A 22,591-nucleotide genomic window follows, 5' to 3' on the forward strand; every position below is an offset into this window, starting at 1 on the left:
AGTGTCAAACATGTTTTTATTGATATCACTTTTGTGAAACATTTTGCCTTGTGCTATATAAATGTCATCGTCATAGGCAGCCCCTCGAAATCGAGGGAGACTTGAATGTAAATATAGAAATGTAAGTTGTTTCTGTACACTGGCACAAATTATTTTAATATTTTCAGTATTGCAACTTATTTCTAAAAGTATTTGTAGATACTGTCTACTAGCAGGAGTGATGGGTCGTCCATCCAAATGGTAATAGATTTGAGTCTTATGCCTACAACAGTTAAAGCAGGTCTTGTATGTTCTAAGTTGAGCTTCTGCATGGTGAATGACCGTGGAGGTTTGCCTTTTCTGAGGTCCCAGTGTTAATTATTTAGTTACTTTTAAATAGCATATTTGTGTTTTTGAGTGCTCCTGGAGATGTCTAAACTGTAAATTATACATCAAAAGGTTTTTAGCATGTTTTTCCACTTCTGATTCTTATATTTGTGGTGACATTGATCATTAAGTTTTTCTGTGAACTTTTAGGAGCAGTAAAAATAAAAATAAAACCGTGAGCCATAATCCTGCTTTGACTGTGTCCTGCACCTTGATTGCTTTTTGGCTTGGCAAGATGTGGCAATCCTTTCAAAACTAGAGGCCTAAATATGCTTCCTGTCAGCTAATCACAGAGCATTGGTGATCGTGGAGCATGACCTAGCTGTGCCCTCACTGATGAAGAAAGCTGCATCCCTTATCTCATTCTGTGTCTCAGTTTTGCTTAGAAAGAAAAAAGTTTGAATTTCTTGAAAGTGAAGGATGGTTGTTGCATAGAAAGTGATAATTTACTATGTCTGGTGTGTAAAGGATGGTTGAATACTCAGAACAAATTGTGCATGTCAAACAAATCAAAAACAAATTATTTTAATGACCATCTTCTGTAGTGCTGGTCACTCGCTGTCGTTACTCCTGTTGATTTCAAGATGAAGAAAGTGATTGCAGGGTGCAAGCATGTCATCAGACCCGCACAATCACATAAAATGCACCAAATGACAGTAACTATATTGTAAGTCCGATATAATATGCCTAATTACACTGACGCAGCTTTTAATGCAAATTGGGGAAATTTACTAATATTCTTTACAGATAAGCTGTGGTTTGTTTAATTTTACAAAGCAGTCTGCAGTATTTGCTTAACTTAGCAGCAACTTAATAGAAATATGTTCTGTTTAGACAAATTTGATTTGTATATTCAATCAAGTAGTCAGAACCAGAAATCTAGCCTGTGCTGTGCAATTGAGATGGTTACAATGTTTATCTATGAATTTTAATGAGGTCCATACCTACATCTACAATGCTCACTGCCTTTGTGTATGGGAATAGTTTGTCCATTCACATTTTATTTTGAGTTTATAAGGGTCCACAAAATTAATTGCTCAAACTTTTTTTTTTGCACAACCATAACCTGATTAAATATGATTCTTTCTCCCAGCCTTTTTCCTCCCCCTCAATTATTTAAAAATGTAGAACTTTTTGATTTCATTGTACATAAAATACAAAAATTGATTTACACTGGAACTCAACTAATTAGTCAAAAAAGATGCTTTAGTTTGCATTCTCATTATAAATAGCTGGCATGGATGTTTTAAAGAAACTCAAATACATCACCCCTGGATGTTGAAGATTTGTTGTTATCAACACACAATGGAACTGCCACACTGTCATGATACAAATGAGAGAAATTTAAGCCTTTTAAGATCACTTCCAAGTGGTAATTAACCAGTGCAACACTTTATTTTTCTAGGCGGTGGATAATTTGGTCTTATTATTGCAGTCCAAGTTCTAAAACCTGAGCTATTACAATAGAAAGCTTTTTACAATTGGAATTAATTTTAGATAGAACTTTTTTGACTAGTGTAGCCCATGGCTACCAACAGATGGCGCTTTCAGCTCACATCAAGAAGGCGAGAGTATACTTTTTAGTCCAGTCTGGCCAATAAATAAATGGATGTGTTACATCTCCTGCAGTTGCACGGGAAGATGTCTAGGGAAGGACATCTGGAAGTAACAGTAGTGGAAGAGTCAACAAGGGTATTACAGAAGGAACAGTCTCCAGAAAGGGAAGAGAGGAGGGGAAATTATGCTTGGTTACGGGCTCATGTTGTAGGTAGTAGAAGTGACAGATGATGATCTGTGAAAAGTGAGGACAAGGAGGACTTTGATGATATTGTGAGAGGAGATGCGGGTTTAAGTAAGAACAGAGGCCGAGGAAATGGGCAGATATGGTCAAGGGTTCTGGCACAATTGAAGAAACGGAGGACATTTCGGAAGCTCTAGTGTGTAAAGTGGAGTCATCAGAACAAATGCAATGGAGACAGATAAGCTGGGAGAAAGAACTGGAGCCTTTACAGGAGATGGGGTGGGAAGGCTATGGGCCCCGACAGCATCCTGGCTTGTGTTCCAGAACTAGCCAGTCCTCTAGCCAAGCTGTTCCTCCAACACTGACTTCTATCCGACAATGTGGTAAACTCTCTAGGTATGTCCTGTCCACAAAAAGCAGGACAAATTCAATCCGGCCAGTTACAGCCCCATCAGTCTATTCAAAATCCGTCTGCTCTCAATCATTAGCAAACTGATGGAAGGTGTCATCGACAGTGCTATCAAGTGGCAATTACTCACCAATAATCTGCTCACCGATGCTCAGTTAGGATTCTGCCAGGACCACTTGGCTCCAGATCTCATTACAGCCTTGGTCCAAATATGGACAAAAGAGCTGAATTCCAGAGGTGAGGTGAGAGTGACTGCCCTTGATATCAAGGCAGCAGTTGACCAAGTGTGGCATCAAGGAGCCCTATTAAAACTGAAGTCAATGGAAACCAGGGTGAAACTCGCCACTGGCTGGAGTTATACCTAGCACAAAGGAAGATGGTTGTGGTGGTTGGAGGTCAATCATCACAGCCCCAGGACATTGCTGCAGGGGTTCCTCAGGGCAGTGTCCTAGGCCCAACCATCTTCAGCTGCTTCAACAATGACCTTCCCTCCATCATAAGGTCAGAAGTGGTGATATTCGCTGATGACTGCACAGTGTTCAGTGCCATTCGCAACTCCTCAGATTATGAAGCAGTCCATGCCCACATGCAGCAAGACCTTGACGACATTCAGGCTTGGGCTCATAAGCGGCAAGTAACATTCGCGCCAAACAATCTCCAACAAGCAAGAGTCTAACCATCACCCCTTGACATTCAACAGCATTACCATTGCCGAATCCTCTACCATCTCGACATTATCCAGGACAAAGCAGCCCGCTTGATTGACACCCCATCCACCACCTTAAGCATTCACTCTCTCCACCACCGACGCATCGTGGCTGCAGTGTGTACCATCTACAAGATGCACTACAGCAACTCGCCATGGCTTCTTCGGGCAACACCTCCCAAACCCGCGACCTCTACCACCTAGAAGGACAAGGGCAGCAGGCACATGGGAGCACCTCCACCTCCACGTTTCCCTCCAAGTCACACACCATCCTGACTTAGAAGTATATCGCTGTTCCTTCATCGTCTCTGGGTCAAACTCCTGGAACTCCCTCCCTAACAGCACTGTGGGAATACCTTCACCACACGGACTGCAGCGGATCATCACCACCTGCTCAAGGGCAATTGGGGATAGGCAATAAATGCTGGCCTTGCCAGTGACGCCCACGTTCCATGAACAAAGTTTTTTTTAAAGCATAATCCAGGTAGTTGTAGGAGTTGTCTTAGATGTAAGTGAAAAGCCCATCGAGAGAGATGGGAAGAGATAAGTCCAAGAAGGAAAGAGTCAGAAGTGGAAGCCACCATTATTCACCATTCCCTATTTCTGAGTGACCCGGCACTCATATACATCACATTCAAGCACCAAGTGCTTTGCAGTTTGGGACAAGAATACAATGAGTGACACAGCGTATAAAGTATGAGAGCAGCCATTGGAACAATGTTAAGGAATTTGCATGACAGGCAAGTGAAAACAGATTGTATTAAGAAATGTATACTGACTTGTGCTTAGGCAGAAATGTGATTTGTTTTGTCCCCCTCAATTCTCTTTATTATTCCTTTTAAGTGAGAATGTTTTGTCTGCTTAGTTATCACTATGTAATTCTGATTAGCCCTTTAAAACAGCGATTGAAATAAATTGCGTTTACCGTTTATAATCAGTTGACTTGCCGAGGGTATTTCACCTATGTCAGTGACGAGGGCAATACAACCACATTGATACTGCATGTTCAGTAAGAAATGTAATTTCTTAATCAACAGCAATTTAGTGGTTGTGCAGATCTGAAAATATGTTCCATCAGTTTACTACTTCAGGGTCTGTGCAAATTTCAATGCATGCTACTTTATGCAAATCATTCAAATATATGATTTTAATATATATGTATGTAGTATAACGTGCAGTAAAGTTTTAAACCCCATCATTACCACTCACTGGTTGTGTTAAATCAGTGAGAATTTTTAAAATATATTTTGAAGAAAGATTCTTTATTCCTTTCTGGACAAAATGTAACAAGTGCCATTATTGTCACTTCATGCTTTCTTCTCAATCCCTAACTATTTTAGACCAAGGTTTTAAACTTAAGTAAGACTGACTTTGACTTTGGAGGGATGAGGCAGGAATTGACTACAATTGACTGGGCAGAACTATTAACAGATAAAACTACATATCAACAATGGGAGGTGTTCAAAAAGGATTTGATAAGTTACATGTGTAATTATACACTCTACGGGCTCAAGGTTCAGACCCCCGCTAGAATGGCGCACATCGGAGAGGCCCGCCTAATTTGTAGAACAAAAATTGCGCAGAATACTTACCTCGAGATTCTCCGATAGCTGTAGGCCCGTTTCCAGCTCGGCATGGCGCAGCAGGTGCTGCTGGGGGCGGAGCTATAGCCCTGCGGCAAAAACAGTGCCGGCAGCTGCGCGCGTGCGCAGTAGCGCCTGGTCCTCCCAGCGCGTCCTGTCTCCGGGCGACGACCCTATCCCTGGACGAAGGGACGTCGCCCCTATCCCGGGCCGAGTGGCCTGACACCTCTTACCTCGTTGGCGGTGGGGCCCGCCCGCCCGGCATCTCGCTGCGTGCGGGCCCCGCCCGAAGTCCTCGGCTGGGGCCCGGCTTCTTGGTCGGCGACGGGGCCCGCCCGCCCGGCATCTTGCAGGAGGCGGGCCTTGCCCGAAGTGTCGCCGGCGGCGGCCTGGCATCTGCTGCGTGCGGGCCCCACCCAAAGTCCTCGCAGGGGCCCGGCTTCGTCGGCGGCGGGGCCCACCCGCCCAGCATCTCGCTGGGGGCGGGCCCCGCCTGAAGTGTCGGCGGCGGCAGCCCGACATCATCTGCAAGTGGGCCCCACCCGAAGTCCTTGGCGGGATCCGTTCAGCTCCTCCCCTCCGTTCAGCTTCTCTTCCCCCTCCCCCCCTCCCTGTTCAGCTTCTCTCCCCCTCTCTCTCTCTTTCCCCCCCCTCTCTTTCCCCCTCTCTTTCCCCCCTCTCTTCCCCCCCTCTCTTCCCCCCCCTCTCTTCCCCCCCCCTCTTCTCCCCCCCTCTCTTCCCCCCCCTCTTCTCCCCCCCCTCTTCTCCCCCCCCTCTTCTCCCCCCTCTCTTCCCCCCCCTCTCTTCCCCCGCCCTCTCTTTCCCCCCCTCTCTTTCCCCCCCTCTCTTTCCCCCCCTCTCTTTCCCCCCCTCTCTTTCCCCCCCCCTCTCTCTTTCCCCCTCTCTCTTTCCCCCCCTCTCTTTCCCCCCCTCTCTTTCCCCCCCTCTCTTTCCCCCCCTCTCTCTTTCCCCCCTCTCTCTTTCCCCCCTCTCTCTTTCCCCCCTCTCTCTTTCCCCCCCTCTCTCTTTCCCCCCTCTCTCTTTCCCCCCTCTCTCTTTCCCCCCTCTCTCTTTTCCCCCCCCTCTCTCTTTCCCCCCCCCCTCCCCCCAGCTGTCAGAAACACAGAGTGACACTGATAGAGACACAGACAGAAAGAGACACGGTGGGGGGGGGGGGGGGGGTCGTTCCAGCACGCTGTTGGAGGACTTCCGGTGCTGTAACGGGTGAGTAGAAATAAATTTTTATTTATTGATTGATTTTTTTATTATTTTTTTTAATTTTTAATTTTTAAATTTTTTTTGATTGATTTATTTATCATTTATTATTGATGATTGCTCTTTATTTGCAAAAGTGAAGTGTTTAATATTTGTAAACTTACCTTCGCCCCCCCCACCCCCATCTCTCATTCCCTACGCCTGATTTAGAAGTGTCGGCAAGATTTTTCTGAGCATACAAAAATCTACACTTACTCCATTCTAAGTTAGTTTGGAGTAAGTTTTCGCTGCCTAAACTTGCAAAACATAGATATCTGAAGAGAAAAAGATTAGTGAAGACAAACGTAGGTACCTTGCAGTCAGATTCAGGTGAATTTATAATGGGGAACAAAGAAATGGCGGACCAGTTAAACAAATACTTTGGTTCTGTCTTCACAAAGGAAGACACAAATAACCTTCCGGAAATACTAAGGAACCGAGGGTCTAGTGAGAAGGAGGAACTGAAGGAAATCCTTATTAGGCGGGAAATTGATGGGATTGAAGGCCGATAAATCCCCGGGACCTGATAGTCTGCATCCCAGAGTACTTAAGGAAGTAGCCCTAGAAATAGTGGATGCATTGGTGATCATTTTCCAACAGTCTATCGACTCTGGATCGGTTCCTATGGACTGGAGGATAGCTAATGTAACACCACTTTTTAAGAAGGGGGGTAGAAAGAAGGCGGATAATTATAGACTGGTTAGCATGACATCAGTAGTGGGGAAAATGTTGGAATCAATTATTAAAGATGAAATAGCAGCACATTTGGAAAGCAGTGATGGGATCGGTCCAAGTCAGCATGGATTTATGAAAGGGAAATCCTGCTTGACAAATCTTCTAGAATTTTTTGAGGATGTAACTGGTAGAGTGGACAAGGGAGAACCGGTGGATGTGGTGTATTTGGACTTTCAAAAGGCTTTTGACAAGGTCCCACACGAGATTGGTGTGCAAAATCAAAGCACATGGTACTGGGGGTAATATACTGACGTGGATAGAGAACTGGTTGGCAGACAGGAAGCAGAGAGTTGGGATAAACGAGTCCTTTTCAGAATGGCAGGCAGTGACTAGTGGGGTGCCGCAGGGCTCAGTGCTGGGACCCCAGCTATTTACAATATACTTATTGATTTGGTGGAGGGAATTGAGTGTAATATCTCCAAGTTTGCAGATGACACTAAGCTGGGTGGCAGTGTGAGCTGTGAGGAGGACGCTAAAAGGCTGCAGGGTGACTTGGACAGGTTAGGTGAATGGGCAAACGAGTGGCAGATGCAGTATAATGTGGATAAATGTGAGGTTATCCACTCTGGTGGCAAAAACATGAAGGCAAAATATAATCTGAATGGCGGCAGATTAGGAAAAGGGGAGGTGCAACGAGATCTGGGTGTCATGGTTTATCAGTCATTGAAAGTTGGCATGCAGGTACAGCAGGCGGTGAAGAAGGCAAATGGTATGTTGGCCTTCATAGCGAGGGGATTTGAGTATTGGAGCAGGGAGGTCATACTGCAGACTTAGTGAGGCCTCACCTGGAATATTGTGTTCAGTTTTGGTCTCCTAATCTGAGGAAGGACGTTCTTCCTTTTGAGGGAGTGCAGCGAAGGTTCACCAGACTGATTCCTGGGATGGCAGGACTGACATATGAGGAGAGAATGGATCGACTGGGCCTGTATTCACGAGTTTAGAAGGATGAGAGCAGATCTCATAGAAACATGCAAAATTCTGATGGGACTGGACAGGTTAGATGCAGTTAGAATGTTCCCAATGTTGGGGAAGTCCAGAACCAGGGGACACAGTCTAAGGATAAGGGGTAAGCCATTTAGGACTGAGATGAGGAGAAACTTCTTCACTCAGAGAGTTGTTAACCTGTGGAATTCCCTACCGCAGAGAGTTGTTGATGCCAGTTCATTAGATATATTCAAGAGAGAGTTAGATATGGCCCTTACAGCTAAAGGGATCAAGGGGTATTGAGAGAAAGCAGGAAAGGAGTACTGAGGTGAATGATCAGCCATGATCCTCTTGAATGATGGTGCAGGCTCGAAGGGCCGAATGGCCTACTCCTGCACCTATTTTCTATGTTTCTATGACACGCCCCCTTTTGAAAAAGAAATCTGTTCTAAAATGAATCTATTCTAACTCATTTGAACTGGAACAAACTAAATGCCGAGAATTGCAATTTCTAAGATGCTCCATTCTAAACTAGTTGCTCCAAAAAAATAGGAGCAACTCAGGCCGAAACTTGAGTCCGTACATGTGTAATTAAACAACCTTGATCAACAAGGGAAATGAGAGATGGTATAAAACTAAAAGAAAGGGCTTGTACAAAAGCAAATAACAGCAGAGATCTCATGGATTAGGAGAGATAAAGAACAGCAAAGGGATACAAAGAAAGTGATAACTTTAACAAGGCAATACGAGAAAAAGCTGGCGAGGGATATCAGTGTCAACACTAAAGATTTTAATTAATATATTCAGAGAAAGATGGTAGCTGAGACCAATGTTTCCTGTCATTTCTTTTGTGCGCCGGCCCTTTAACTGGCTGCACAGCCCACTCACATTTTCGTGCATGTGCGTTTATTCCCATGAAAAGCCAGTGAGCGACCATGCAGCTTAGCGTGAACGTTGGTGGGAGTAATGTAGCTGTCTTAATGACAGATGCAGGTGATATTGTAATTGGAAATCTGGAAATGGCAAACTTACTAAATAGGAACAGGAGTAGGCCATTTAGCCCGTCGAGGCTGTTGCACCATTCATTGAGATCATGATTGATCTGTAACCTAACTCCTAAATAGCTACTTTATATTGGCCTTCACGGAAGAGGATGAGGATAAAGTACCAGAGATACAAAGAAAACTAAAAATAAACGGGGAACTAACTAGATTCAATATAAGTAAAAATAAATTGGAATTGCAAAACTAATGAGATTAAAGATAGATAAATCTCCAGGACCCAATGGTTTCCCCATCCCAGTGTTTTAAAAGATGAAGGTGAGGAAATTGTAGGAGCTCAAGTCATGAACTTCCAGAATTCTCCCGATTCAGGAATTGTTTCCTTGGATTGGAAAATTGCCAGTATCACTCTACTATTTAAGAAGGGTAGGAGAGCTAAACTAGTAATATATAGACCTATTAGTCTAACATCAGTTGTGGAGACGTTACTCGAATCTGTTATTGGGGACAGAGTATTTGGACAAATATGAGCTGATCAGAGAGAGCCAGCATGGATTTGTAACGGGTAAGTATTATCTAACGAATCCAGTTGAATTTTTTGAGGAGGTAACAAACATGGTAGCTAAGGGAGGAATCTGTCCTGGGGCCTCAGCTTTTCACTATACCAGGTACTTATAAATTACTTGAATGAAGGAAGCTAAGCTTGCTGACAACACTAAGTTAGGGGGTGCAGTATATACTGTAGATGGGAACAGAAAATTGCCACGGGACATTGAAAGATTAAGTGAGTGTGCAAAACTGTGGCAAATGGAGTTAATGTGTAAAAATGTGAGGTGTGGTGCCCTTTGGTGTGAAGAAAAATAGATCGAGAGTATTTTCTAAATGGCGAGATAATCAGAACTGTGGCTGAGCAGAGATATTCAAGAGTCAAAGTACAAGCTAGTGACTGGTTCAAAAAATAATTAAAAAGGATAATTGAATGTCTGCTGATATCTCGAGAGGAGCCGAACCTGTGATAAAGCGACGAGACCAGCGGCACTATAAAGAGAGAGGCAGGGAGAGCAGCGTTGGCGGAACCTACGACGATTTCCAAAAAACAAGGAGTGACATCACAGGACAGCAGGTAAGTGATTGGTTGGTGAGTATTAAGGTTTTTTTTTCTCTCCAAACTATGACAGTGGTTTTAACTAACACCAAGAAACTATAACGTACTGGATTAAATTTATAGCTTAACTAGTTAAACCAATTAATATAACTATAAATAATCGTTGAATAAAGACTTTAGCTAATTAATACAATAAGACTAGACTGAGATATGACAGGGCAGGTTGTGTCTGTACTGCAGTATGTAGGAATTTGTGGACAGCGAAACTGTCCCGAGCAAACACATCTGCAAGAGATGTCTCCATCTCGAAGCACTCCGGCTCACAGTCAGTGAGCTGGAGTGCGAGTTGGAGACACTCTTGACACATAAGGGAGGGGGAGAAATTTCTAGACAGCTTTTTCCAAAATACAGTCACACCCCAAAGGAAAGCATGTGTTCAGGAATGGGAGGGTGTGACTGTTAGGGAGTCAGGTAGCGGAGATTTAGGAGAGTTGAGAAGGAGGTCCCGCAGACATTGGCCCTGTCCAACAGGTACAATGTACTCGCTACCTGTGAGGACAAGGAGAACGACTACAGGGAGGACAGCCACAATGCAGATCAAGGCACCGGTGGGGGAAGGGAAGGGGAGGAGAGGAGAGGGAGAGGGAGCAGAATAGAAATGTGATAGTGATAGGGAACTTTATAATTAGCGGGGTAGATAGCGTCCTCTGCAGCCAAGAACAAGAATCCTAGAGTAAGGGTTATCTCATGGCAGCCGGAGAGGAACTTGGAAAGGGAGAGGGTAAATCAGTTGCCGTGATCCATGTTGGAACAAACGACATAGATAGGAACAGGGAGGCGGTCCTGCTGAGGTTCAAAATTAAAAAGCAGCTCCTCAAGGGTAATAATCTCTGGATTATTGCCCAAGTCTCGTGCAAATTAGCATAGAAGCAGACAGATCAGGAAAATTAATTCATGGCTAAAGGGCTGTTGTGGGAAAGAGGGATTCCTTTTCATGGGATGCTGGCACCACTTCTGGGACAGGAAGGAGCTGTACTGATGCGATGTGCTCCACCTGAACCATGATGGGACCCATGTCCTAGTGGAAAGGGTAAATAGGGAGGTGACAAGGCTTTAAACTAGTACGATGGGGGGAGGGATCTACAAGAAACGTAACCAGCCTAAATATAAACAAAACAGGAAAAGAGAGTATAGGAAAGAATAAAGTAAGGGAGGACATTGATGGCAAGGGAATACATAGAGTAATAGAACAGGAGTCTATAAAGATGGTGCAACAAAAATTGGGAGGAAATCCTATTAAAAATAGTACAGCAATGCACAGTGTCCAAAACAAAACAGGGGAACTGGAAGCAATCATGCATTGCGAGGAACCAGACATAGTAGGGGTTACTAAGACATGACTACAGAAAAATCAGGACTGGGAATTAAACATTGCAGGGTATAACACATTAGGAAAGATAGAGGGGGAAAAAGGGGAGGTGGAGTAGCTGTACGTATTCGGGATAACTTAATGGCAGTAGAAAAAAGTGATGTAGCTATCAGCAAGACAAAAATAGAATCCATGTGGATAGAGATAAAAGATAATAAAGGATCAAAAACACTAATGGGACCAGTCTACAGACCACCTAATAGTGGAAGGGAGGTGGAGGAAGAAATATGCAAATAAATTAGGGAAATGAGTAAAAAAACATAGAATAATAATCATGGGGGATTTCAACTACCCTGATATTAATTGGACAGAGAGGTAAAGGGGATAATAGAATGGAGTTCCTACAATGTGTACAGACCCCTTTCTAATCCAATATGTAAAAAGCCCAACAAGGGAGGACTCACTATTGGATCTTAGTAATGAGGAATGAACCAGAGCAGCTAAGAGAAGTAAAAGTAGGGGAACATCTCTGCAATAGTGACCATAATATAATACACTTAGGTTGATAATTGAGAAGCACATAAGTATGACGAAAACCAGGTTAATAGATTGGAGAAAAGCTGATTTTGAAGGGCTGAGAATAGAACTTGGGAAAATAAAATAGGCAACAATATTGGCAAATTACGATGTAGAACAGCAATGGGAAACATTAAAATGGTGCTCAAGAGTGCAGGAGCAATATATTCCGCTAAAAAGAAAGAACGTAATACCTATATTTAAGAAGAGGGGATAGAACATGTCCAGGGAGTTATAGACCAGTCAGCTTAATATCGGTGGTAGGTAAAATAATGGAATCCCTACTAAAGGAGGAAAAAGAACATCTAGAAACTACAAATATAGTAATGAATAGTCAGCATGGATTGCAAAAGGGAAGGCTTGCTTGACCAACCTTGTTGAATTTTTTGAAGAGGTGACAGAGAGTAGACAATGTTAATGCAGTAGATGTAATTTATCTAGATTTTCAAAAGGCCTTCGATAAGGTACCCCATAATAGACTGATGAAGGTGGTCAGAGAATGCGGAGTCATTAGTGTGTTTGATCCTTTATTATCTTTTATCTCTATCCACATGGATTCTATTTTTGTCTAGCTGGCTTCAAGACAGAAAGCAGAGTGTAGGAGTGAGTAACTATTCACAGTGGCAGAAGATACAGAGAGAATGTTTCCACTTGTGGGGAAGAGCATAACTCAAGGCCATCAATATAAGATAGTCACCAAGAAATCCAGTAGGGAAATCAGAAGAAACTTCTTTATCCAAAGAATGGTGAGAATGTGGAACTCGCACAGGGAGTGTTTGAAGCGAATAGTATAGATGCGTTTAAGGGGAGGCTAGACAAGCATATGAGGGCGAAGAGAATATAGGGTTATGCTGAGGAAAGATGGGAGGAGGCTCAGGTGGAGCATAAATGCTGGCATGAACTGGTTGGGTCGAATGGCCTGTTTCTATGCCACATATCCCATGTAATCCTATGAGAGGGCTGTTATACAAGGTGGTGGAAGTTATGTTACAACTGTACAGAGCCCTGGTTAGTCCTCATCTGGAGCACTGAATATTTTCATCTTTCACTGGCACTGCACCTCAGTGGCCTTAGAGGGGTGCAGTGCAGATTATAGTTGGAGTTAAGATACAGATCAGTCATGATCAAATTGAATGTCGGAACAGGTTCAAGAGGCTGACTAGCCTACCCATGTTCCTATGATTGTGTAATTTATTTTGTCTCATTTCTCCCCAACATTCCTGCAGGTGCTGACTCTGTATGGGGTTCAGTTTCAGGGATGGTGGCAGCTATTTGGCAACTTGTGCAATTGGCTGTATTCATGTGTGACTGTTGGCAGGCTATTCAGCTGAGCATGTCCTCAGAGATTCGTTTTGTAGGTTTGAGTATAGTTTAATATTTTAAAGGACAGGTTTGATCAAGAAAATGTGATATTAATATAGAGTTGCCAGATCTCTCCTTTTTATACTTTTTCTTGCTATTTTAATTATGTAAAAAATATATAAAGTTTATAACTTGCTTTCTTAAATGCTGTTGATAGATTTTTTAATTTACAGTTTACTTTTAACATTTAATTTCTGTACATACTCTTCAGCTTCATTAGACCCTCTGCTTTGTCAGAGCTGCTTAACCTCTTGGACAAAGGATTTATATCTTCATCTGCAGCAAAACAGGTGAGTAGACACTAATTTCTGTTGAAAAATTTCCCATTTTTTGCATGAAATAACCATGCACAGAAATTTATAGCACCTTTTTGTTATTAAAATAAAATTTATTACTGATTTTCTCAATATTACCAAAAACATTTTCACTGGTTTTCTGATAGATTTTGATGCAAATGGGGAATCCACTATTTTAATAGCCCGAGAGATGGGACGAGGTCATCCTTGTATCGCGTTATTTTTTTTCTCCAGTTTCCTCTGTTCCCTCCTCAAGGTGTTGATTCCTTGCTGGATATGGATCAGTGGTTGCCAGATATCCTCCAGTACTTCCCTCAAGTGCATTTGTGTCAGCTTTGACAGTGTCAGCAGTCTATTCAGTCTTGATGGGCATCAGAGCCAAGACCAATCCTTTTCTTCCATTATGTGCACCTTGTAGGAATGGACACCCTGGTTGATTCTTCCTTTACCTAAAAGTGCTGAGGGCATTTATTGCCCCCCCTATTGTCCCCTCATATGATAGAAACTAACAGCCCAAATGGGGTATTGAAACCTGATATGATTTTGTTCTGTATGGCTCAGCTATTGACTGGATAAAGATACTGAGCTGTGAGGGGAGTCTGATACTACAGCATTCAATGACATTAAGAAATATATGCAGTATAAATTATATTAGCACTGTCATAGCAATAAGAGATTTATGTGATAATACCAATTCTAAAAATCATAATATAAATAATTACATAATTAATTTATTTGATTAACATGATTACCTTATTCTGTAAATTGTATTTTTACAGAACTATGTAATTCACTTCCATAGATGATTTGAACAGTAATGTATCTTTCTCTGTATTTGAATTGGATTGGTAGGTATTTGTTGAACTCTGGAAGGGAGAAGGAAAAACTGCAGCCCAGATAGTTGAACAAAAAGAATTGGGATTGATCCAAGACCAGAAGAAACTAGAGCAGATCTGTCAGTGTGTTATTGAAGGTCACCCTGCAGAGGTAGGCTATTTCAACAGATGTTGCTGCCTTTTTAAGAAGTTTACCTGAGTGTCAGATTGAGGAAAAACTAGGACTGTGGCCAATAATTACTGCAAGACATTCCTCATCAATGTTGACATTACAGTAATTTCGCTGCCGTACAGTTGTTAGAAAAATTTATTTTTTGAGTGGAGTAGATGGTGATGGAATATTGAAAGGTGATTTTTAACAGTCAATAAAATGCAATGATAGGCGAGTCCTTTAGTAATACTTCAGCTGTTGCTAAAATTCAGTTTATAGTATTTAATAGAGTATATTTTAAGTGTTGATGCATATAAAGTTCCTAGAAAACATAGTAGCTGGGGGCTTTATATTTCTCTCCCCTCACACACACACACACACATGTTTAAAAGGGAGATAGCTACTATGGGGAGGCAAGGACATTAAAGGGATATGAAGTAAGAGTGGGGGTTGGGATTAAAAAGATAAACAGTTGCCATGGCTAACAAAATGATAGACAGGCTAGATGGGTTGAAAGACCTACTCCTGTTCCTTTGTTTTACATTTTCAGGTCCATTTACTTCTAGGTGATCCATGACTTCATTTATAGAAAGCGGCCCCATGAAACCAGCTGCAGCTTAATTCACTAGTGAAGCGGAGACTTTGGACCTACCTGGGAGTCAATTTAGAGTGAGTTAACACTGGAAAAAACAAAGTATTCATACTTAACCAGTGAGCAGCAGAAACTTGCATTTGTATAACGCCACTAATGTAGAACATCTCTAGGCATATCTGATGCATGAAGAAAAATGGACGCTGAGCCAAAAGAGGAGAGATTAAATGGGATGACCAAAAGCATGGTCAAAGAGATGAGTTTTAATAAGGGTCTTAATGGATGAGACGGAGATGGAGAAACAGAGGGGTTTAAGAAGGGAATTCTAGAGAGTGGAATCCAGGCAGTTGAAGGCATGGTCACCAATGGTGGACTGAAGTGGGAGGGTGCACAAAAAGCTGGAATCAGAGGAATTGAGAATTTGGGCAGAGGAGTAATTGTAGGCTGGATGAGGTTACATAGGCCCCAAGTTTCCACATGATTTGCTCCTGATTTTTAGGAGCAACTGGTGTAGAACGGAATATCTTAGAAATCGGAATTCTCATCATTTAGTTTGCTCCAGTTCTAGTCAGTTAGAACAGTTTCACTTTGGAACAGAATTTTTTTTTCAAAAGAGGGCGTGTCTGGCCACTTACGCCTGATTTCAAAGTTTCGTGAGTGAAAACTTACTCCAAACTAACTTAGAATGGAGTAAGTGAAGATTTTTGTACGCTCGAGAAAACCTTGTCTACACTTTAGAAAATCAGGTGTAGGTTACAAATCAGGCGTAGGAAATGGTGGGGGGGGGTTTAAAGGGAAGTTTACAAACATTAAACACTTCAGTTTTACAAATAAAGTGCCATCATCAATAATAAATGATAAATACATCAATAAATCAACCAATAAATCAATCAAAAAAAATTAATAAGAAATAATTTTTTTTTTAAATCAATAAATGAAACATTTTCTCCTTACCGACTGCAGCACCGGGAGCCCTCCAACAGCGTGCTGGGATGCCCCCCCAATGTGTCTCTGTCAGTGTCTCTATCTCTCTGTCTGTCTGTGTGTGTCTCTCATTCTCTGTCTGTCAGTGTCTGTGTTTCTGACAGCGAGGGGAGGGGGAGGAGGGGGGTAGAGGGAGCAGAAGGGGGGGAGATGGGGGAGGGATGGGGGGAGAAGGGGATAAAGGGGATGGGGGAGAAGGGGATAAAGGGGATGGGGGAGAAGGGGATAAAGGGGATGGGGGGGAAAGGAGATGGGGGGGCGGGGGGAAAGGAGATGGGGGGGGGGGGGAGGAGAAGGGGGAGGGAGGCTGAACGGTCCGGGCCCGAGACTTCGGGCAGGGCCCGTCCCCAGCACCAGATTTACAGGTAGGTGGCGTTGGATCGGGTCGGGGGGAGGGAGGGAGAGGGAGGTCAGGTCGGATCCAGTCCGGGTGTGGGGGGGGGGGGGGGGGGAGCGCGGGAGTCTGGTCGGGTCCGGGGGCGGGGGGAGAGAGAGCGGGAGTCGAGTCGGGTCCGGGGGGGGGGGGGGGAGCGGGAGTCGGGTCGGGTCCAGAGGGGGGGGAGGAGCAGGGAGGAGCGGGAGTTGGGTCAGGTCTGGGGGGGGGGGCGGGGAGAGAGCGGGAGTCGAGTCGGGTCCGGGGGCGGGGGGGAGCGGGAGTCGGGTCGGGTCCGGAGGGGGGGGGGGAGGACCGGGAGGCGGGTCCGGTCCGGGCTGGGGGAGAGCGGGAGTCAGGTCGGTGTCGGGTCTGGTCCGGGGCGGGGGGAAGTGGGAGTCGAGTCGGGTCGGGAGGAAGCAGGAGCTGGCCGTGGGAGGAGCCTTATTCACGCAGCCCCAGTGAGGCCATTCGGCCAGGGTAAGGGGCTGCGTGCTTCGAGCCCCTCCCACACAGTTTGGCGCCTGGAGCTACTGCACTTGCGCGCCCACTGTAGCGCGCATGTGCAGAGGTCCCGGCACTGTTTTCAGCGCAGGGACCTGGCTCCGCCCCCTACAGCTCCTGCTGCGCTGCGCCGAGGGCCAGAGGACCTGCAGGGAGGTGGAGAATCTGGAGGGTTTTTTTAGGCGCACTTTGTGGCGTGAAAAACGGGCGTCCAGGTCGGGACTGCGACGTTCTAGGCGCGGCTCGAAACTTGGGCCCATAGATAGGGAGGGCAAGACTATGATGATATGTAAATTCAAGGATGAGAACTTTCAATTTGAGGTACTGGGGATCTGCGAACGGATGGGGATGTTGGGCGAGTGTATGGTTTAGGATAGGATTTAGGCACCAGAGTTTTGGATGAACTGCAGTTTACAGATGGTGGAGGAGGGAAGACTGGCCAGCGGAACATTGGAATAATCGAGTCTGAAAATGACAGACATGTATGAGGGTTTCAGTGGCAAACAGACTCAGCTAGTATGGAGACAGGTGATGTTACAGAGGTGAAAGTAGGCAGCCTTTATGATGGAAAGGATATGGGGTTGGAACCTCAGCTCAGTCAAACAGGACCTCAAAGTTGCAAACAATGCTAACAGTGGCTTTTTCTTTTATTCATTCACGGGATGTCAGCGTTGCCCATCCCTAATTGCCTTTGAGAAGGTGGTGGTGAGCCGCTGCCTTGAACTGCTGCAGTGATGAAGGTACTCCCACAGTGCTGACTTTGTTGTAGCGGTTTGATACAACTGAGTGGCTTGTTAGGTCATTTCAAAGGGCAGTTAAGAGTCAACCACATTGCTGTTAGTCTTAGAGTCACATATAGGCCAGACCGGGTAAGGACGGCAGATTTCCTTCCCAAAAGGATATTAGTGAACCAGATGGGTTTTTCCGACATTTTCCAACAGAATTTCCAGTAGTTTCATGGTCACCATTACTGATACTAGCTTTTTATTCCAGATTTATTTATTTAATTAACTGAATTTAAATTCCACAGGTGCCGTGGCGGGATATGAACTCGCGACTCCAGATTATTAGTTCAGGCCTCTAGATTACTAGTCCAGTAACATAACCACTATTCTACCGTACTGGAAGGGAGAGGGAGTTGGTGGCAAGCGAGTGAAGTTTGTGATGGGGACTGAAGATGATGATGATGGCTATGGTCTTTGCTGTGTTTTTAGCTGGGGGAAGTTATGGTTCATCTAAAACTGGATGTCAGACAAGCATTCTTATAGCAGTGATGTAGTGGAGGTGGTGCAGTGATACATTTGGGTGTCATTGGTAAACAAGAGAAAGTTGATTCCACGTGTACAGATATCACCAAAAGATAGCATTTAGGTGAGGAAGAAGAGGGGAGCATCAATGGATCTTTGAGGGACACGGGATGACAGTGCAGGGGTGGGAAGAAAAGCCATTGCTGGAGCTGTGAGGATAGCTAATGCACGACAATCATAGAGAATTTCATTTGTAACTGATTTGTGCCATTTAGGTGCAGTTGGAGGGATAGACACCAGCTTGGAGGATATCAAACAGAGTTGCAGGAGAGATTGTCACGAATCTGGGCAGTGGCACTTAGAAATATAGAAAATAGGTGCAGGAGTAGGCCATTCGGCCCTTCGAGCCTGCACCACCATTCAATAAGATCATGGCTGATCATTCCTTTAGTACCCCTTTCCTGCTTTCTCTCCATACCCCTTGATCCCTTTAGCCGTAAGGGCCATATCTAACTCCTTCTTGAATATATCCAGTGAACTGGCATCAACAACTCTCTGCGGCAGGGAATTCCACAGGTTAACAACTCTCTGAGTGAAGAAGTTTCTCCTCATCTCAGTCCTAAGTGGTCTGCCCTTTATCCTAAGACTGTGTCCCCTGGTTCTGGACTTCCCCAACATCGGGAACATTCTTCCCGCATCTAACCTGTCCAGTCCCGTCAGAATCTTGTATGTTTCTATGAGATCCCCTCTCATCCTTCTAAACTCTAGAGTATAAAGGCCCAGTTGATCCAGTCTCTCCTCATATGTCAGTCCAGCCATCCCTGGAATCAGTCTGGTGAACCGTCGCTGCACTCCCTCAATAGCAAGAACATCCTTCCTCAGATTAGGAGTCCAAAACTGAACACAATATTCCAGGTGAGGCCTCACCAAGGCCCTGTACAACTGCAGTAAGACCTCCCTGCTCCTATACTCAAATCCCCTTGCTATGAAGGCCAACATACCATTTGCCTTCTTCATCGCCTGCTGTACCTGCATGACAACTTTCAAGGACTGATGTACCATGACACCCAGGTCCCGCTGTACCTCCTCTTTTCCTAATCTGCCGCCATTCAGATAATATTCTGCCTTCGTGTTTTTGCCACCAAAGTGGATAACCTCACATTTATCCACATTATACTGCATCTGCCATGTATTTGCCCATTCGCCTAACCTGTCCAAGTCACCCTGCAGCCTCTTAGCATCCTCCTCAGTTCACATCGCCACCCAGTTTAGTGTCATCTGCAAACTTGGAGATATTACACTCCATTCCATCATCTAAATCATTAATATATATTGTAAAGAGCTGGGGTCCCAGCACTGAGCCTTGCGGCACTCCACTAGTCACTGCCTGCCATTCTGAAAAGGACCCGTTTATCCCGACTCTCTGCTTCCTGTCTGCCGACCAGTTCTCTATCCACTTCAGTACATTACCCCCAATACCATGTGCTTTGATTTTGCACACCAATCTCTTGTGTGGGACCTTGTCAAAAGCCTTTTGAAAGTCCAAATACATCACATCCACTGGTTCTCCCTTGTCCACTCTACTAGTTACATCCTCAAAAAAATTCTAGAAGATTTGTCAAGCAAGATTTCCCTTTCATAAATCCATGCTGACTTGGACCAGTCCTATCACTGCTTTCCAAATGCGCTGCTATTTCATCCTTAATGATTGATTCCAACATTTTCTCTACTACTGATGTCAGGCTAACCGGTCTATAATTAACCGTTTTCTCTCTCCCTCCTTTTTTAAAAAGTGGTGTTACATTAGCAACCCTCCAGTCCATAGGAACTGATCCAGAGTCGATAGACTGCTGGAAAATTACCACCAATGCATCCACTATTTCTGGGGCCACTTCCTTAAGTACTCTGGGATGTAGACCATCAGGCCCTGGGGATTTATCGGCCTTCAATCCCGTCAATTTCCCTAACACAATTTCCCGCCTAATAAGCATATCCTTCAGTTGCTTCTGCTCACTCGCCCCTTGGTCCCCTAGTACATCTGGGAGGTTATTTGTGTCTTCCTTTGTGAAGACAGAACCAAAGTACTTGTTCAATTGGTCTGCCATTTCTTTGTTCCCCATTATAAATTCACCCGAATCCGACTGCAAGGGACCTACGTTTGTCTTCACTAATCTTTTTCTCTTCACATATCTATATAAGCTTTTGCAGTCATTTATGATGTTTCTGGCAAGCTTCCTCTCGTACTCTATTTTCCCCCCTCTTAATTAAACCCTTTGTCCTCCTCTGCTGAATCCTAAATTTCTCCCAGTCCTCCGGTTTGCTGCTTTTTCTGGCTAATTTGTATGCCTCTTCCTTGGATTTAAAGCTATCCTTAATTTCCCTTGTTAGCCACGGTTGAGCCACCTTCCCCGTTTTATTTTTACTTCAGACAGGGATGTACAATTGTTGAAGTTCGTCCATATGATCTTTAAATGTTTGCCATTGCCTATCCACCGTCAACCCTTTAAGTATCATTTGCTAGTCTAATTTAGCCAATTCGCGCCTCATACCGTCAAAGTTACCTTTCCTTAAGTTCAGGACCCTAGTTTCTGAATTAACTTTGTCACTCTCCACCTTAATAAAGAATTCTACCATATTATGGTCACTCTTTCCCCAAGGGGCCTCGCACAACAAGATTGCTAATTAGTCCCTTCTCATTACACATCATCCAGTCTAGGATGGCCAGCTCTCTGGTTGGTTCCTGAACATATTGGTCTAGAAAACTTTAAAGACCTTGGCGGAGAAAGGGTGATTAGAGATGGGGCAGTCGTTAGTGAGAGGGGTGAAGGGTAAGTTGTTCAAGGAAAGATTGATGATCAGAATTTAAAAAGGAAAGGGGCAGCGTTCGAGGAGGTATCAGTAGCACGGGAACTAGGAAAGGAAGTTGGGTGTTAAGGAGTTTAGTGGAATGGCATCAAGAGAGCATGAGGGAAGTTTCATGAAGCTGAACTTGGAGAAGATAGAGGGCAGATGGGAGAAAAACTAGTGTGACGGGGCTTCGTGGCTAAAGGGGCTGGGGCCTGGGGATTTTAGACAATGGAGAATGGGGAAGTTGCAGATGCAGCTGAACAGGTGGTCTCAGTCTTGGTTATGAAGAAATCTATGAGCTCCTTGTTTGAGGTGCAAGTGGAGTGGGCAGGGAAGAGTGTAATTGGGAAGCAGTTGGTAGGAGAGAAAAGAAGCTTGGAGTTATCTTTGGTCTCCAAGTGTAGTGGGTGGTTTTTAGCAGAGTAGAGCAAGGCTCAGTAGAGCTTGATGTGGCCAAGCCAGATCTTACACCACTTTTCAGGGATTTCTGTGGCTCTTCCACCGAAGTTACGGAAAACAATGGGGAGAACCCCTGCAGAAATTCACCTCCCACGGTCTCCTCAGGCTGACCAGCTGCTAATGAATTACCTTGCCAATAGCGCCTGCACTCAGAAGTGAACTTGTTTGCAGCACTTAAGAGGATTAAAACTTTAATACTGTAATTTGTTTTCGCATTCTCTTGCTGGATGTTAAGAAAAGGGAAGAACACTACCTGATTCCCACCACCATTAGCATCACATAGCTTGGACAGCAGCAATCACAGCATATAGAAAAGGAAGAGTACTGACAAAGGGAGAGGGGGATACACACTCACAATTCATTTCCCAACCTTAACTCCCCCTTTATTTTCCTGTTTCCTCACTCCTAATGTTCATGTTTTTTTTCTGAGGGGATGCGTTGGAATCTTTCTTCCAGTCTTCTGATAGTGACTTTATAGTTAGCCACCTGAGCCACGATACCAGCCATCTTTTTTTCTGCCACTGTTGGAAAGCACTTGACCTCCACTTGGCAACTTCATAAGTCAGCAGAGTTGAGATCAGGAATTTGAGGTGCAGACCTGTATCTTGGCTATTTCATGGTGTGGCAAGGAGGACTCCAGAAATTAAACTGTCCTGGCTGTCCTTTGGCAAGATATGTGAAATCTCAAGAGATACTTCATGTTCATGTTGAACACACCTGCACAGTAAATGTGCTAAATGTTTGAAACCTTGAACAGGACTTAACATTTGATATCTCATCTTGTATTGAAGAAAACAGATGGTTAATCCCAGTTTTTAGTTAATGATTGAGTGACCCAAGATTTACTCGGAGGAATTAGTGACTAATGGTGTAACATATACGTAAGAACATAAGAAATAGGAGCAGGAGTAGGCCATTTGGCCCCTCACGTCTACTCCGCCATTCAATATGATTATGGTTCATCTGATCTTGGCCTCGACTCCACTTCCCTGCTCGCTCCCCATAACCCTGGACTCCCTTATCGTTCAAAAATCTGTCTATCTCTACCTTAAATATATTCAATGACCTAGCTGCCACAACTCTCTGGGGTAGAGAATTCCAAAGATTCACGACCCTCTGAGAAGAAATGTTTCCTAATTTCCATTTTAAATGGGCGACTCCTTATTCTGAA

General features: G+C 44.2%; 1 protein-coding gene across 1 annotated transcript in view; it reads left to right on the plus strand.

Moving 5' to 3' along the window:
- Positions 1–22,591, plus strand: part of gatb (glutamyl-tRNA(Gln) amidotransferase, subunit B) — a 101,092-nt gene that overhangs the window by 74,803 nt on the left and 3,698 nt on the right. The window contains exons 11-12 of the mRNA XM_070871448.1: positions 13,343–13,421; positions 14,280–14,414. Coding sequence (XP_070727549.1) covers positions 13,343–13,421; positions 14,280–14,414 — 214 coding nt within the window. The remainder of the gene's footprint in view (positions 1–13,342; positions 13,422–14,279; positions 14,415–22,591) is intronic.

The sequence above is a fragment of the Pristiophorus japonicus genome, chromosome 2 (assembly GCF_044704955.1).
Source record: "Pristiophorus japonicus isolate sPriJap1 chromosome 2, sPriJap1.hap1, whole genome shotgun sequence".
Taxonomy (NCBI): domain Eukaryota; kingdom Metazoa; phylum Chordata; class Chondrichthyes; family Pristiophoridae; genus Pristiophorus; species Pristiophorus japonicus.